We start from the raw sequence: 16,454 nt of genomic DNA, 5'->3' as shown, positions 1-16,454 counted from the left end.
ATGAGGATAGGTTCCCTTTCGAGTCTGGTTCCTCTCAAAGATTCTTCCTCATATCGTCTCGGGGAGTTTTCCCTTGCCATCCTTGCCTCTGGCTTGCTCATTACAGATAAATTATACATTTAAAATATATATCCTAAATGCATATATTTCTGTAAAACTAGTTTGTGATCATGTCCATCGATAAAAGCGCTATACAAATACAATTGAATTTGACATCCATGTTTTCGATGTAGAAATAAATTGAACCCTTTTTTATACACAAGAATATTTTTATACTAATCGTGCACTTCGATTGAAAAAAAGGAAAGAAGTGGTATCAGCCATCCTTATTTTCTATATGTTCAGCCCCACCTCAGTCAGAGTGTGTCTTTCATTCACAACTGTACAATCATTATCTCTGCTTCACCTGCACTTTTACCTTATGTTTGCTTTTTAGCAAAGGTTATCAGTGTACAATTTTGCACTAATTATTTGACATAGCTATTCAATTTTGACAAAAATATTAATAGTCTTTTTTAAAGTAAGATGATTCATTTTTATACAGTGTGCATGCGAGACCTGCTTGTGGAGGAAACTGTCACATTATTTGAATAACACATGAAGAATTAAAGCACAGTTCTGTATTCTTTACAAAATACATTTTTCTAAAAGTGTACGTGTGTGTGTGTGTGTGTGTGTGTGTGTGTGTGTGTTCATTTGCAGGTCTGTTGCAGAGGCGACGGAGGTGGATCTGAACATGCGTGTGGGATTGCACACAGGTCGTGTGCTGTGTGGGGTTCTGGGATTAAGGAAGTGGCAGTATGATGTCTGGTCCAATGATGTCACTCTGGCAAACATGATGGAGGCAGGAGGACTTCCGGGGTCAGTTTCTACATGACCACTTCATGACCACTGGACACACATAGAGCTTGATTTCAACAAAAAGATGTTTGAGCCGGTGTCAGATTCTTTCTCACAAGCATCTTGTGAGTGGAAAAGAGATAAAACCCTGAATCTAAACTTGTGGATCAGATGGGGACCTGTGCTGTGTAAAAGTTGATTCAACCCAGAATCCATCTCAGCCTACTAACCAGGAGGGTTGCATCTTTCAAGTGTGTCTGTTTGTCAGTCTAGTCTCTATGTATTGCAGAGTCTGGTGGCTCGGGGGAAAGAAATTGTTACACAGTCTGGCCGTGAGGGCCCAAATGCTTCGATACCTTTTGCCAGATAGCAAGAGTGTGAAGAGTTTATAACATGTTCCCTGACCAGGCAGCAAACCCAGGCCACGACAGTGAGAGCCCCGAATATTAACCACTAAACCACCAGAGCGTTTGACTTTATTATATTATTTGTTAGCACTCACAATAGTTTTGACTGGGTTTTATACAGCATAGATATGTTGGACTACATTTTCAGACTGCACAGTGAGTTTTACAAAACATCTCTACTGATACTCAGCTTTTATACTGCACCAGCTTATCTACTGTACCAGCACAGTATTTTTTATTATTAGACAGGGCTAACATTCTGGTCACTCTGTCTATCACTAACTATACTATGTACTGTATATTTAGGAGGACCCACAATGTAAAACCTAACAGTGGAAATGACTAAATTAAATGAGTAATCGCTACTCAGATATGTTTAAATGTCATATCGACTTATCTGACTTAAGTTATGAGAACACAGTAACTGAACAGTTATTTCATTTGTGAGGTTTTAAGCACTCATTGAGTCACAAATCATGTGACTCAAGATTTAATTACTCAAATAATAATAGTAGTTTAAACCGTTCTTTCAAATTTCATCCTCAACACCTCATATATATATATATATATATATATATATATATATATATATATATGTGTGTGTGTGTATATATATGTGTGTATATATATATATATATATATATATATATATATATATATATATATATATATATATATATATATATATATATATATATATATATATAATACACGCACACACACACATACACACACACACACACACACACACACACATACATATATATATATATATATATATATATATATATATGCAATATTTTTGGTGTATACTTTCTTTCTTAACTTCAATTAGTTGACGAATAACGAACAATATAGGCTAGAGGTATTCAATTATAATTTGTAAAGGTCCAGTTTAATAAAATCCCTCCCTGATAAAGGTGACTATCATGACTGACTTGCAGCAATGCATACCTTTAATACTTGACCATTAATAATTAGTGCATGGATTGTGTTTTATGTTGGCAGGTCTTGGGTTCAATCCTGGCACTGCATTTCAAACTTTTCTTAATTAGTTCTTTAAACATAGCTTAGTGGAATTAAATAAGTATAACAAAGAGTTAAGTAAACTCAAATGTCTATAAATGATCTGTACTCAAATCAATTGATTTTTACACCTAAATGATTTCAGGTAATCAGTTTCCTTAATTGATTTGAGTAAAGTTACCTCATTGGGTTTTGCAGCATGTCACGTTATCAGGATGGTGACGGATGCATGTGAAGTTTAAAGCTTTATTTAAAGAGACGGGCAGACAAATCCAAATCAGTAAGCAAAAACATAATCAAGAACAAGCGATCAGGCGATCTACAAACAGGCTTGCTATGGGTGTAGACGACAAACAAGGACACAAGGGCAGGATCAAAAACAAAGCAAGGAACAAAGATCAAAGGCTTGGTATGACTCAGGCGGCAGACATTGAAGCTCAATACTTCGCCCGGAACAAAGACACACAGGGGTTTAAATATACAAACTAATCACGGCATAACGCAGAACAGCTGAGATACATTAGGGACATCCAATAACATTACAGGGGCGGAGACAGGACAGATGGCAAAACAAAACACACGTGTCAAATGTAAACAAAGTATGAAAACCTGGAAACGTGCACTCTCACGTTATGGGCAGCGTACTCCACAGGGGAATTCCATGACACAGCGCAGGAGCACAGTATAGTCAGGTCCAGTCATCCACTCCCATCCATTTTTAATACCAGTTATTTATGTTTTAATGTCTTGTTATTTATGTCTTGTCTGAGAAATACTCATGCAAAAATGAAACATACTACATCTTTATCTCCTGTTTAATTGTGAAGCCATATATTTACTGAAAATATTTGCTGAGTGTTCTCTTTGTGTCCCGTACAGTAAGGTTCATATCACTAAAGCCACTTTGGAATGTCTGAATGGAGATTACGAGGTGGAGCCAGGCTATGGGCACGAGAGACACGCTTTCCTCAGCAAACACGCCATCGAGACCTTTTTTATTGTGCCCTCTCACAGACGCAAGGTAGAATTCACATGTACATATGTGTATAATCATGCCAATGCGATACACACAATTCTACATACTATACAAACTATACCTGTTTTGGTCTGAGAAAGGTGTTGATCGCATATGGGACAGTTATTTTAGAGTCTCATGCAAATCTCCAATCTCCAGTTCCTGAAAATAAAGTCTTACTGATAAGCCTCTATGTCACGATTTAGCTTTATAATCAAAGAAGCTTACACTTCTTTTTTTTGTCATTATTATATTTAACAAGTACTGACAATGATTATTGTATTCCCTTTTTAGATTTACATTTAAAAAAAAAAAAAAAAAAAAAAGAAGATTTCGCTCCCTCTCTTTCCTTTTTTTAATCCAGATTTTCCCTGGCTTGATTCTGTCTGATATAAAGCCAGCAAAGAAGATGAAGTTTAAGACGGTCTGCTACCTTCTCGTGCAGCTCATGCACTGCAGGAAAATGTTTAAGGCTGAGATTCCTTTCTCCAATGTCATGACCTGCGAAGACGATGATAAGGTGCGTGTTTACGGGTGTGCGCTTTTAAATCTACATCCGCATGTGAGTGTGATGTGGCAATTTGGATTAGCTGCAGAGTTTGAGTGGATTTTGTATCACTGGATGTAGCACACACATGTACAGTACATACACGCATACTCACATACACACTAATGTAACTCTAACCTGATATCCTCTTTCATTTTTCTTAAAGTGGGTGATTGTGTGTACATGTGTATAGGTGGACTATTAATGTTTCCTGTCTACAAATAGATTTAAGTCATGACTTTCAGGACCTTTGCTAGAATTCAGCCCTGATTATGTAATTGATAAATGAATTTGATTCATTTCATGTGCAAGGGTCTATACTAGTCTGACTTTTCATCAATCATTACAGAGGCGAGCTCTACGCACAGCATCAGAGAAGCTACGCAACCGCACGTCCTTCTCGGGAGTAGCGCATAACTCACCCGGAACACGTGTGAACCGCTACATCGGAAGACTGATTGAAGCTCGGCAAACCGAATCGGAAACAGCAGATCTCAATTACATCACTCTGACCTACAGGAGCAGAGAACGAGAGAGAACGGTTGGCACACTCATAGCCACAGTCTTTTACAATCACATTTACACACATACAAATAAAAACAGAGGCTGTGCATTATTCTGAGCTGGCTTGGCCTGTCAGTTAATCTGTATAGGTTGCCGCATAGGGCACGGTTTCTTTCTTTCTTTCTTTTTTTAATTGAAACACACATAACATGTTTCAACATTTATAGTTTCCCTTAAAAATCTGTATAATTTTGGTTAGTTCTGGTGTGGTTTAATTATTCTATTAGTTTTTTTTTTTGTAGAGGTTTTTTTTTTTTTTTTTTTTGTTCTTATTAGCATGATTTCATTTGCAAATTTGAAAGTTAAGGGTAGAGGTTGTAGCTTTTCCTACATTTGTTTCAAATCCATGCTATTTATTTTCACATAAGATCAAGTTCATGCTAAGTTTTATTTGAAGTAACTGATTCACTGATTATGACCTCTATAGCTCAGCTTTGTGTAAAAGAATTACATTCCCAGAGTGATACTGGTTTATTGGCAGCTGCATTTTTTCCCATTAAAGTAGTTCTCACTTCGCCTTAATGTTTTGTAGAACAAATTTTGCACCACATGGCTCAGAGGTCCTAACATATGACAACAATGCTGTGGAGTTCATGTGGACTAACCAAGTGGGCGACGAATTATATAACCAAATTTTGTATCACAATATTTTGCAATTTTTAAATGCTAATGGTAACAGTTTATATCACAATATGCACAGTTGTTCTGTTTTGTTTTTTTTTACTTACTAGAGACATTTAGAAAGTTACGGCACCAAATAAAGAGAATATTTGAACCTCTTGTACACCTCAGATAAACTGCAATAAGAGAAACACAGAACAAGAATATAAAAAAATATAAACAACAGCTGCTTTGTCAGTAGTGCAAAAACAGATAATGCCCTTAATATCCATTTAACAGTCCCTATAAAGAAATGCAAATCATATATTTCCTTTTTCATCTTTGCTTGGCATTTGTATATGAAGAAATACACAGCTACTCTGTAAAACCATGTAGTAGCTGAACGTAATGCCTCGTTTATGTTTGTCAGATCCACACTGGACCAGGGGAACATGTGGTCAAAACGACATAATTGTGGTTGTTATTGGGGTGTTTTAGCACCACACAGCTGTTGGTCATCATATTATGCATGAAATTGTTCTGTAACTACTTTTTGATTAAAGAGACTCTTCCACTGTTGCTCATATGCTACTAATTGCCAAAAGCATAAAACAGCCTTTAATCTTTTCTCCACATCCCCACAGCTGTATGTGCAGCAGTTTTGCAACAAGTAAGCTTTAAGGCAAATAGATGCTTTCTAGCGAAATGATATTCAAACGTATCTGGCAGTTGAAACATTTCTATAAGTGTCTTATTTACAGTATAGAGGTATACAAATACTACTATGCTTCAGTTAAAATGCAGCATCGATCTAGGTAGCTATAGTTGAGGTCAAAAATTTATATACACCGAGGCTAAAGATATTCAATCTCCATTTTTCTCAACTTCACACGTCATGTTGCCATATGTTTCCTTTGGCAAGTCAATTAGCTCATCTACTTTGTTCACATCAGAGGTAATTTTGAAACAATCGATTAGAGACAGATATACAGGCGGCTGCATATGCTGGTCTATGCTAGACTGACATTTACAGGTGATCACCAGCTGTTTGGAGGCGTGTTCTGTGATCAGATGAAAGAAAAATTGTACTGTTTGGCTATAATGATTAGCATTATTTATGGAGAAAAAACATTTGAGGCTTTTAATCCGAAGAGCACCATTTCTACTGTGAAGCATGGGGGTGGAAGCATGACGTTGTGAGGGTGTTTTACTGAAAACGGGACTGGTGCACTTTAGAAAATATTGTAGATGACATCATGAGGAAGGAGGATTATCAAGAAATACTGAAGCAAGACATCAGCCAGAAAGTTCAAACTTGGTCACAACTGCAGAACAATGATCCTAAGCATGCCTACAAAATTGTAACAGAATGCCTTAAAGCAGGGGTGTCCAATTTGATCTGCAAAGGGCCAATGTGGGTGCAGGTTTTCATTCTAATTAACAGGAGCTACACCTGTGTAATCAGCTAATTTTGGCTTTCAATAGACTCAGGTCTGACTTCTGACTGGTTGGAGTAAAAAGTTTAATCCTCACTGGCTGTTTCTGTGTAAGATGGGACATCCCTGCCTTAAACACAACAAAGTGAAAGTCGGGTGTGTAGGCCTCATTGCTCAGACGCACTTTTTCAGTTCAGTCCACAAATTTTCTCTGGATTTCAGGTCAGGGCTTTGTGAAGGCCACTCTAATACTGAGTTATACCAGTTCTGTCAGAAGGAATGAGTTAAGCAATTATGTTGAAAATTATGAAAATGTAGTTAAGCAATTATAAGGCAATGCCACCAAATACTAACAAAGTGTCTGTAAACGTCTGACTCACTGAACATCTGATATAGTAAATAAAAGCTCAAATAAATCTGTCTCTTATTTTGAAATAACCTCTTATGGAAATAAAGTAGATCCCTTAACTGACAACACAGGACGTGTATGATAATGTGAAGTGTGTGGAGGTGTGAAAAAGTTAGTTTGAATATCAATTCTCAAGGTCAGTTCTTCCACCTTAAGACCCCAAAGAACTTTGGGCTGTCTCTGATGGTGAGGGATGTAGAAGAAAAGAGAAGCAATAACCTTGGATATAGGCACAAAAGGATTGTTAGCCTACACAAACACACACAGCATAATCGTATGCACACACACACACACACACACACACACACACACAAACACACACACACACAGATAGAGAGCTGCATCCCCCACATTGTTCTCTTGTGCTTCGTGACTGCGTCTCTTCTCACTTTCATCCACCTCTCACCCCCACATTTACTCCCCTCTCTCATTCCCTCTCCTCCTCCCTCTCTCCCTCATCCTCTCTGTCTCCCCCCCCTCTCTCTCCCCCTCCCTCTCGCTCTCGCTCTCTCTTTCTTCTCCCTTTTCTTCAATCCCGTCTTCACACCACCTACTGTACTGGCATAAAGGACTCACCCACCTTAAGAATGGGGGCAACAGTAACAGTTCTGGGACATCTGAAAAGTGTGCCCACACACACACACACACACACACACACACACACACTTTCTGTCTTTGGCAATAGGGAGCGTTGTCTTTCCCCAGTCTCAGCAGGAGAGTAATGACAATGCGTATATATTGCAGCAGGGAGACAGATGCTAGTTTTCAGCACTAATGAAGAGAAGGCATCATTCAGTGAGCTCATGTTCACCTCAATGTCAGGCTGCTGGTAGACTGTAGTGAGCTTCTCTCTCTCATGTGGATTTAGCCATCATCCATCATAAGAAAGGGTCATATATTCAGAAAAACATCCTGAAGACAGAAGAAATAATTGTGTAATTGCTTTTTGGATATTGGAATACCCACTGTGCTCTCTCTCTCTCTCTCTCTGTCTCTCTCTCTCCCTCTCAGTATCAGCAGGTGTATGATGATGGCTTTATCAATGCCGTGGTGTTCTCTCTCCTCCTCACTTCACTCTTCGCTCTCATCTATTTTCTAATTATCCCTCAGTATGTAGCACATTCAACACCACCACACTCATAACTACACATGCTGGTGCTATTATAGTTTTTTTTTTTTTTTTCAATTAACTTTATATTTTATATGATTGTTTATATTTTATTTTTTCAAAAATCATGTTAGTTTTTAGGTTTTAGTAAGTTTTATTAGATAGATTTTCTTTATCAAATTGATCTAAATTTTCACAACATAAATGGTGAAAAACAAAACAAAACAAAAAATCAAACGAAAAACCTGCTATGCTGTGGTTTTAGTTTTAGTCATTTGTTCTGTCAGTGACTGCTGTGCAATTCATCCAGCCCACTTTTTGTGTAAGACAGTTCAGTTCAAAATATACCCACACCTCGTTCTTGTCTTTACGGACACAGTTATTCACCACTAAACTGGAACTTATTAACCTGAATGTTTTGTAGGGAAAAAAAGGGAAAGTAATTTTATTTTATTTATTTAATTTCAGGTAGTGTTCCTTTAGTTGTACTTTTTAAAATGTTATTTCTGTTACAAAATTCTTGTTCTTAAAATGATTTTATTTTTCATTGACCATTTTAGACTTTGTTAGCTATAATAACATGCATACACACACTACATACACATGCAGTAATTCTATGTCTCTTTCTTGCTATCTCTTTATAGAGGTCTGGTGATCGTTATTTTGCTGGTTATTTGTATCTGTTTTCATATGGCAAGTGTAATGTATCTTCACCTCACTCACATGCAGGTAAGACACATTAACATAGACAGCAATGACTGAATAACTGAACTACAAAAACAGTATAAAAGCAGAATGTCTTGACCGTGTGGCTTTTACACTTCTAATCTCCTGTGCAATGTGTGGTTTGAAATACTAATATCTGAAAAAATGCATTCCTAATCCTAATTCCTTACTTTTTTCTTTAACATCACCCCCCTCCATCTCTCGGTAGTGCTCTCCGGACTGTCTTACTCTGCAGATCAGGACGGTTCTGTGTGGCTTTCTGGTCCTTCTGACGTATTCCGTGACCCAGGGCTGTGTAGTGAGTGTGCACGTACACACACAAAGCCCTTTTTACCCGTTTTTATAGGGAAATATGAAACGTTCTCCTTTTGCTATACAAACCTCAACTTTTGGAACCATAAAAACCTTTTTTGTTTGTTGAAATTAAGAAAACAAACCATTCTGCTCTCTACATTACAGGTGGCGTGCATGCCATGGTCATGGGAGGGCAACTCCAGCATCTCCATTTTCAGGGTTGTCATAGTGAACAGCACGGCAGTGGGTACAGGTGTGTGTAAATACACTCCGTACGTGTTCCTATCTTGCGTGATGGCATCACTGTCTGTGGCTCTATACCTGCGCGTGTCATCACTACCCAAGATTCTCTTACTTCTCCTCCTCAACGTCCTCCATACCGTTGTCATGGAGACCAGCGGTTACCGGCAAGCTGTGGGGTGAGCGGTGAACAGCAAGCATGCAATGATAACATCAAACCAGTGCTTACACACACCTAAAGAAATGATAATGCTAGAACTAAACAAGTGTTTACGCTCTGGGTATGCCATTATACCTTGATGTAGATATATAACGGTATCACATAATCCCATACCATAATCTATTGAGAATAATGATGGTGAGTTCTATTGTTTCAATAAAATACAAACACTGTGTTAAGTGTGTTTGGGTGTTTGTGCTTTGTGTGTATGTAGAGGAGGGTTCTTTCACACACATGGGTATGATCCAGTTCTGGCGATGCTCCTCTTCTCTGGTGCAATGATACTCCACTGCAGGCAACAGGACCTCAAACTCAGACTTGACTACCTGTGGGCCACACAGGTATGTGTGTGTGTGTATGTGTGTGTGTGTGTGTGTGTGTGTGTGTGTGTGTGTATCAGTGTATAGACCGCTCCATATGTGTCTCTCCATCACTAGTGCCAGTCTTAAATGGATCTTTACCAGCAGTTTTTTTCCTCCATCCAAATGGCATATTCATTAAAAGTCTATTATGTGAAACTTTGCAGTAGTTAATCTTGAATCCAAAGTCATTATTTTTTTTATCCTCCAGCTGTTCTCTTGACCCTGTGGCTCTTAGCATTTTAAAGCCAGTTTTTAAAGCTCTCTCTCAACAGATGTTCTAAACTGGATAAATATCTCGCTTTAACTGGGGATTATCCCCACTGAAGCAGCTGTCATTAGGCCACTGGTAAAGAAAACCAATGTGATCCCCCACTGTACACAGTAGCTACAGGAAAATCCCCAACTTCCTATTGCTTGCGTAAATAATAGAGAACATAGTATCAGTCCAGTGGATTAAAACAAATCATCTTGAACTGTAGACAGTCTTGGGTAGATTACTCAGGAAATGTAATTGGATACTGATTATTTAAAAATGGCACGAGTTATGATTTAATATGCAAGCAGTAATACAATCTTTAGGGGTTACATAGGAAGTGTAGTATAATCTGATTATATTCAAACTAGTTCTGATCTAATTTTTTTGTCATTATATTATGCTTTTAAAAAAGTGCTAAAAGAAAGAGGCAAATATATATTTTTGGACATTAATTTCCAAAAACACAACCAAACATAAAGTTTAAAAGGAACAAAAGAATGAAACCAAAACAAGGTAGGCACATTGACATTAACATCAGAAAGATACAATGCATGGATTGTATCTTCAGTAAATTTCTCATTAATATACTATGATTTTTTTTACATAAAACATAATCAAGTAATAAGAAAAAGTAAGTATAGTATGATTAGGCATCATTTCCAATATATATACTACTGATAACAAGTACTAATTTAATTTAATCACATTATGTAAAGCAGATTACTTGTATATTATTACTCAGCACACAAGCAGACCTGAGCCAACTTTTCAGCTAAACATCATACAAGTTTAAGTATCTTGATGGATAAACATAGTGAGACTTGACTTGCTGATGACTCATGAAGTTCACAGTTGAACAGTGCCCCCTTGTGGACTATTCCAAGATAATTTTCAGTCTGAAAAGAGCTCAGAAAATGCTTGCTCACTTTCTAATACCATGCACACAAAGCTTCACACACTCCTTCACATCTACTGGCAGTTTAGCATCATCAATCCTGCACATCCGTGGACAGTTTTGAAACTGGAACACGTGGAGAACATGCAAAACTCCACACAGAAATAATCCAGAGTTCAGGGTTAAACCAGGACCCTGAAGCTGTGAGGTGGCAGCTCTGCACCACTGTGCTCAACAAAATGTTGATATTAATGTTTATATTTCCAAAAACTAAACCTTGTTTTGCCTCAATACTCTCCATGATTTATGTGTTACTTTTTGAATGACTGTCAGCTAGTGAAATATGCATGTAGGCTTGAACATTTCTATATAATTCTGTTAAAAGATTTTAATGGTAAGCAACTTGAATGGTAGATCATTCATACTTTATTTATTCATATTCATTTTTTACACATATGTTATTACATTATTTGTGTGTGTGTGTGTGTGTATGATTTCCAGGCTGAAGAGGATAGAGATGACATGGAGAAAGTCAAACTGGACAATAAGAGGATTCTGTTTAACTTGCTCCCTGCCCATGTGGCCCAGCACTTTCTCCTGTCCAACCCACGTAACATGGTCTGAATACTTTCTCTGCAGAAACAGTTTCACACTTTATCCCACTTGTCACACTCTTGCTGTCTCAACTTAGTTTGGAGCAATTTACGCCGATCCCTATATATAATTCATATTATTTTATCCCGCTGATATATGTCAACATTTTTCAGTATTTCAATGTAACTACATCACAATTAAGAGTTTCTGGTACTTATGATACTAAAGAAAATCGCCTCTTAACGCATACTTTTTGTCTAAAAGTAAATAGGAGATCTGTGATGACTACGACTTCCTCAAAATTGTTTGTTGATAACTACCGTTTATGACTCAGATCTTATTTAATACTCTACATTAGTGTATTTCTCTGTTCAAATATCCCTGCTTCCACACAGGGCAGGAAATGGTCATCTGGCCACTTTAATCAGAACAGGGTAAACACTATGACTGTCCTATGACTCACCAGGCCTTGGAGCTTTGTTGTTTGAGCCTTTTAATTGCAAATATACACTGATGAGCCACTTAGAGCTTTTGTATATAATATGGACTGACATTCAGAATCACAACAGTGCTGAAATTTACATTTGTGTGTGTTTGGTTGTGTTTATATCTGTGCAGTTGTTTACATTTGTATTTAGTCATTTAGTCGACACTTAACAGTTGAAGCAATACAAAGCATCTAGCGAATTTAGAAAGATTAACAGCATGAAAGACAAGAAACAAATGCTTTGTTTGTATCTAATGTTAGGGTGGTATAAGTGGTATATATATTAAAAAAATAAATAAATCATTCCACCATTGAGAAGCCAGAACAATGAAGCAGCAAGTTATTGCATTTTGAGTATGATTTGACCTTAGAAAAGAACATACCAAGCATCCTGAGTTGGCATGGAGGTATGTAGTTCTGAACCATAGTACATAGTCAATATGGTTCTGTGCCTTTTAATGTGTGGAATATAAAGAAACGAGTTTTTAATTTGTTACAAACCAGGCAAGCAGCCCCATTCTGAATGCTCTGTAGAGGAGAAAAGGCATATACGCTGAGACCAGTAAGATGAGAGTTGCCGCAGTCGAGTCTAGAAATAACTAGGGATCACATAAGCAAACTGATTCAATGGTCAGAAAGGGTTTTTCTGCTTTCTGAAGAAGAAGAAACAGGATGTGGTTGAATGTAGTTGAAAAGAAAGGAAGCATATGTGGCATGGATAGAATTCATGAGAATTCGGTATCACTATGAGATCTGTCAATGCAGTTGGCTTGACACACGCACATAAAGAATCCTATTGGTTGTCTTTTTCAGTCATTGGGAACTTCATGAAAACTTGAGTTAAATCACTGCGTATGTTAATTTACAGTATGTCGAATCTCTGACTTAAAAGTCTTAAAAGCTTAAAATCACTCTTAACCAATCATATGTAGCAAGTGAGAAAGGGGTTTGGCATGGGCCTGCAGTCAGATTTAATGTCATGTATCAGGTTATTCGATTGGGGCTGCGCACAGACTACAGACTATGATCCTCCAAAGTCTCATTCAAGATTAAGTGTGTTGTGTTGGGAGATGAAGGTGAGCTTTTTAGATGGGGATCTGCACACATCCTCTGGAGCTCCTCAAAATTGAATATAAGGGCCAAATTCACGAAACAAATGTGGTGATCTTGTCAACTGATTGGTCAGGGTTTCCTCACCTTATTTAGGACTGGGTGTGTTCTGACAAACAAAGTGACATACCGTTTGCGTAGCAGGACATATGCCTTTGTTATCTGGAAATGCAATAAATGTTTGCCCTATTTGCATTCCAGGAAGTGCTCCACTTCTCCACATGGCTTCCCCCCGTTTGATACAGGGGTGTGTAGGATGTGATTAAAGAAAACAGAGAGTGCAGTCCAACTCCCAGTAAAAATGAGGATCAGTACATCTTCGACTTGCAAGCAAAACTCCAGTCACTTATCGGGGGAGAATTTGCATCAGCCCAAAGAAAGGAACAGTGGCTATGTAATAGGTAGAGAGAACAGGGACCGGAAGATGTTTGTATTATTCCCTATCTCTAGCTCAAAATAACCCACCAAGTAGCAAGGGCCCTTCAATGGGCTGAGGAAGTTCATAACGAGGAAGTTCTCTGAGGAAGAGGTATTGTGAAAGGACTCGGGGAACACAGCAGATTCACCACCTCAATCTGCTCAAACAGTAGAAGTGGTCCCCGTTGCCAGAGCAACATCTGCTGTGTAGAGAATGTGTCGGAACCAGAGTGTACTCACTCCAATCCCACTTGAAGTCCATTTCTCACTGTCCCAGAGAGCAGAGCTTGCCATGTTTAAACCGAAATTTTCAAAAAATACCCCCCCCCCCCCCCCCCCCCCCTTTACCTAGATGCACAGAAGTCATAGAACAAGACTTATTGATTGCCTGAACACAAAGGAAAAGTAGTTGAGGAGGCACTGGGGAAAATTCTACAGATGGGTGTAATAGAGACATCACACAGTACCCAAGCCAAATGGGTCGGTCCATTGGACTTCTGCAAGGAAAACACTTTTCCTAATTTTGATGGATATATTGCCTTGTATTGAAGAGCATCTGGATTGTCTGGATGTGCCTCATTTTTCCTCGACACATTTTTGTCTCCAAAGTCCAAAGAAAAACGTCTTTATCCCCACCATCCAATTTATACCATTTTGTCACTGGTTGCTTGTGACACTGGCTGTTTCACTGACTAATGGACTGCATTCTACAACCACATTGTGCATTCGCTGCTGCCTATTTAGATGACATAATCATATATAGTAATGACTGTCAGTGGCATATGTAACGTTAGGACAGTCCTGGGTAGATGTATGTAGGCCTCCACATGGTTAATGGGGATGTGTGTCCACAAATTATTAATACTTCTGTCTGATGATCAAAAAAGGAGGGAAACAGTTCCTGGGGCCTCATTCCACACTAGCCACAGATCTCTCTCAAAAGGAGCATCAGATCTGGTCTAGTGGTTGGAGCTGTGTCAGCTGGCCTCATTAAAGCAGTTTTCTGTTGAGGTACTTTACATGACCTGATTTCTCTTTCCTATAAAATCCCCCAATTTTCTCTCTCACTTTTGCTTCTTCTGAATGTGTTACATCATACCAGCCAAATCATATGACAAATTACAAATAAATAATTATATGGCTATGATGTGTAGTTTTTCCTAAAAATTTTAATTTGATTAAAAAAAACAATGAAGTTTCTCTGGCTCATGAATGTTTGCTGCAGTTCCCCCTCTCTCCACTATGTTGTGGTGTTGCAGTATTGCAGGCGTTATTAAGTGAAAGGTTAATGCAGAATCGTTGATGATGCTGTATTATGGTTGTGTAAATGAGTCAAGTTTGGGATTATTGTACTTGCTTTGCAACTGAGCTTTGAAAGTTATTTTACAGTCTCTGAGTTAAAGTGCCATTCCAAAGTGTGAAAATTACAGGTGTACTGTATTGGTGTCCTTTTTCTCTAATAATCAATATGCTCTTCGGTGTAACTGAAGGGTTAATATTAGTGTTACCAGTTTCTATTCCTATTTAAGCCTTTTTCCAAGAAATGATGTCAACAAACATCCTGGAATGTTTTGACCACTCACACACACACACACACACACACACACACACACACACACACACACACACACACACACAAAACACGTCTCATGCGCACCCTTCCCTTAGATACACACATCACACACTCACATGAATGTTGGACAGTTTATTCCTTTTACAGACCCAAACTGATCTTGATCAAGACTGTAATGTTGTTTTCAGGTGACAGTACTGCTAATTTATTGTGAACTTTAAAAAAAAAAATTATTCATATTATGTGTAATTGCCCACATGTTGTGAATGTCTGCATTTGCATCATTATTCATATCTCAGGCTTCATTAACGCTCCGGTAAATATACCGGAGCACACATTGACAGCTGTTATTGTACACAAGCCAACACTAGGTTCTAATGAACATTCTTCTTGTCTCCCCTCTGTCACAGGACCTGTACTATCAGTCCTACTCTCAGGTGGGCGTCCTGTTCGCCTCCATCCCAAACTTCAATGACTTCTACATTGAGCTGGATGGAAACAATATGGGTGTAGAGTGTTTGCGGCTCCTCAATGAGATCATTGCAGACTTTGATGCAGTAAGAATCCCTCGTTCTCTCTTGAGCTCTCTTGTACAGATACAGATATAGATAAATGTCCACATTGGCCCTTTGTTGTCATTTTTAAAAGGTCAGAGACAATAGGCAAAGGCCAGTCTGGTGCATACACAGATTGCACACACTACCTGAACCAGGTGGTTTACTCCATTTATGCAGTTCACACAGTTTACTCTGGGTCTGTGGTTTGATATGAAGTACACTGGATAAGGTAGGTGACCAAAAGAAAGTGGATATGAAAATAAGCAGTGAATTTAAAGTGTGTTAATATTGCACACAGCTCTGTTCAATTGTAAAAGAGCAAACGAAACAGTACAAACAGTTAAATAGCAGTTTAATAAACTCACCGTCTGCTTTGGATTGTTTGGAGATGGATCACATGATAATCAGGGGCCTAGCATCGGACTATAGACAGAGTTTTGTAATTTCTCAGTTTTACCCTTACACATACAGGTGCATTTTCTGCGGTCAAGAAGTTTTAGTGAGGACTGGAAGCCAAAAATGCATCTGTATCTGTTTGCGTGTAGAGCTGGCTCACTAAACTGGCAGAATGTTTATGTTTACAAAAAGAGTCTTTAATATAATTTGGTCATTTCTGCAGTTGCTTCTCTCTCTCTCTCTCTCTGCAGCTGCTGGATAAGGAGTGCTATAAGGACATTGAGAAGATTAAAACTATAGGCAGCACTTACATGGCAGCAGTGGGCCTTGTTCCGACCACTGGATCTAAGGTACACAAAGAATGTGTGAGCAAAT

At 38.2% G+C, this 16,454-nt stretch overlaps 1 protein-coding gene across 1 annotated transcript in view; it reads left to right on the top strand.

Annotated features, from left to right (window-relative positions):
- Positions 1 to 16,454, top strand: part of adcy1a (adenylate cyclase 1a) — a 46,012-nt gene that overhangs the window by 23,638 nt on the left and 5,920 nt on the right. Inside the window, exons 6-17 of the mRNA XM_017456080.3 lie at positions 703 to 861; positions 3,153 to 3,294; positions 3,653 to 3,808; positions 4,185 to 4,376; positions 7,856 to 7,953; positions 8,597 to 8,681; positions 8,887 to 8,976; positions 9,138 to 9,391; positions 9,647 to 9,773; positions 11,447 to 11,563; positions 15,537 to 15,683; positions 16,331 to 16,429. Of these exons, the coding sequence (XP_017311569.1) occupies positions 703 to 861; positions 3,153 to 3,294; positions 3,653 to 3,808; positions 4,185 to 4,376; positions 7,856 to 7,953; positions 8,597 to 8,681; positions 8,887 to 8,976; positions 9,138 to 9,391; positions 9,647 to 9,773; positions 11,447 to 11,563; positions 15,537 to 15,683; positions 16,331 to 16,429 (1,666 nt within the window). The remainder of the gene's footprint in view (positions 1 to 702; positions 862 to 3,152; positions 3,295 to 3,652; positions 3,809 to 4,184; positions 4,377 to 7,855; positions 7,954 to 8,596; positions 8,682 to 8,886; positions 8,977 to 9,137; positions 9,392 to 9,646; positions 9,774 to 11,446; positions 11,564 to 15,536; positions 15,684 to 16,330; positions 16,430 to 16,454) is intronic.

Source organism: Ictalurus punctatus, chromosome 25, assembly GCF_001660625.3.
Source record: "Ictalurus punctatus breed USDA103 chromosome 25, Coco_2.0, whole genome shotgun sequence".
In the NCBI taxonomy this organism is placed as follows: domain Eukaryota; kingdom Metazoa; phylum Chordata; class Actinopteri; order Siluriformes; family Ictaluridae; genus Ictalurus; species Ictalurus punctatus.
This window is presented reverse-complemented; position numbering and strand designations above follow the sequence as displayed.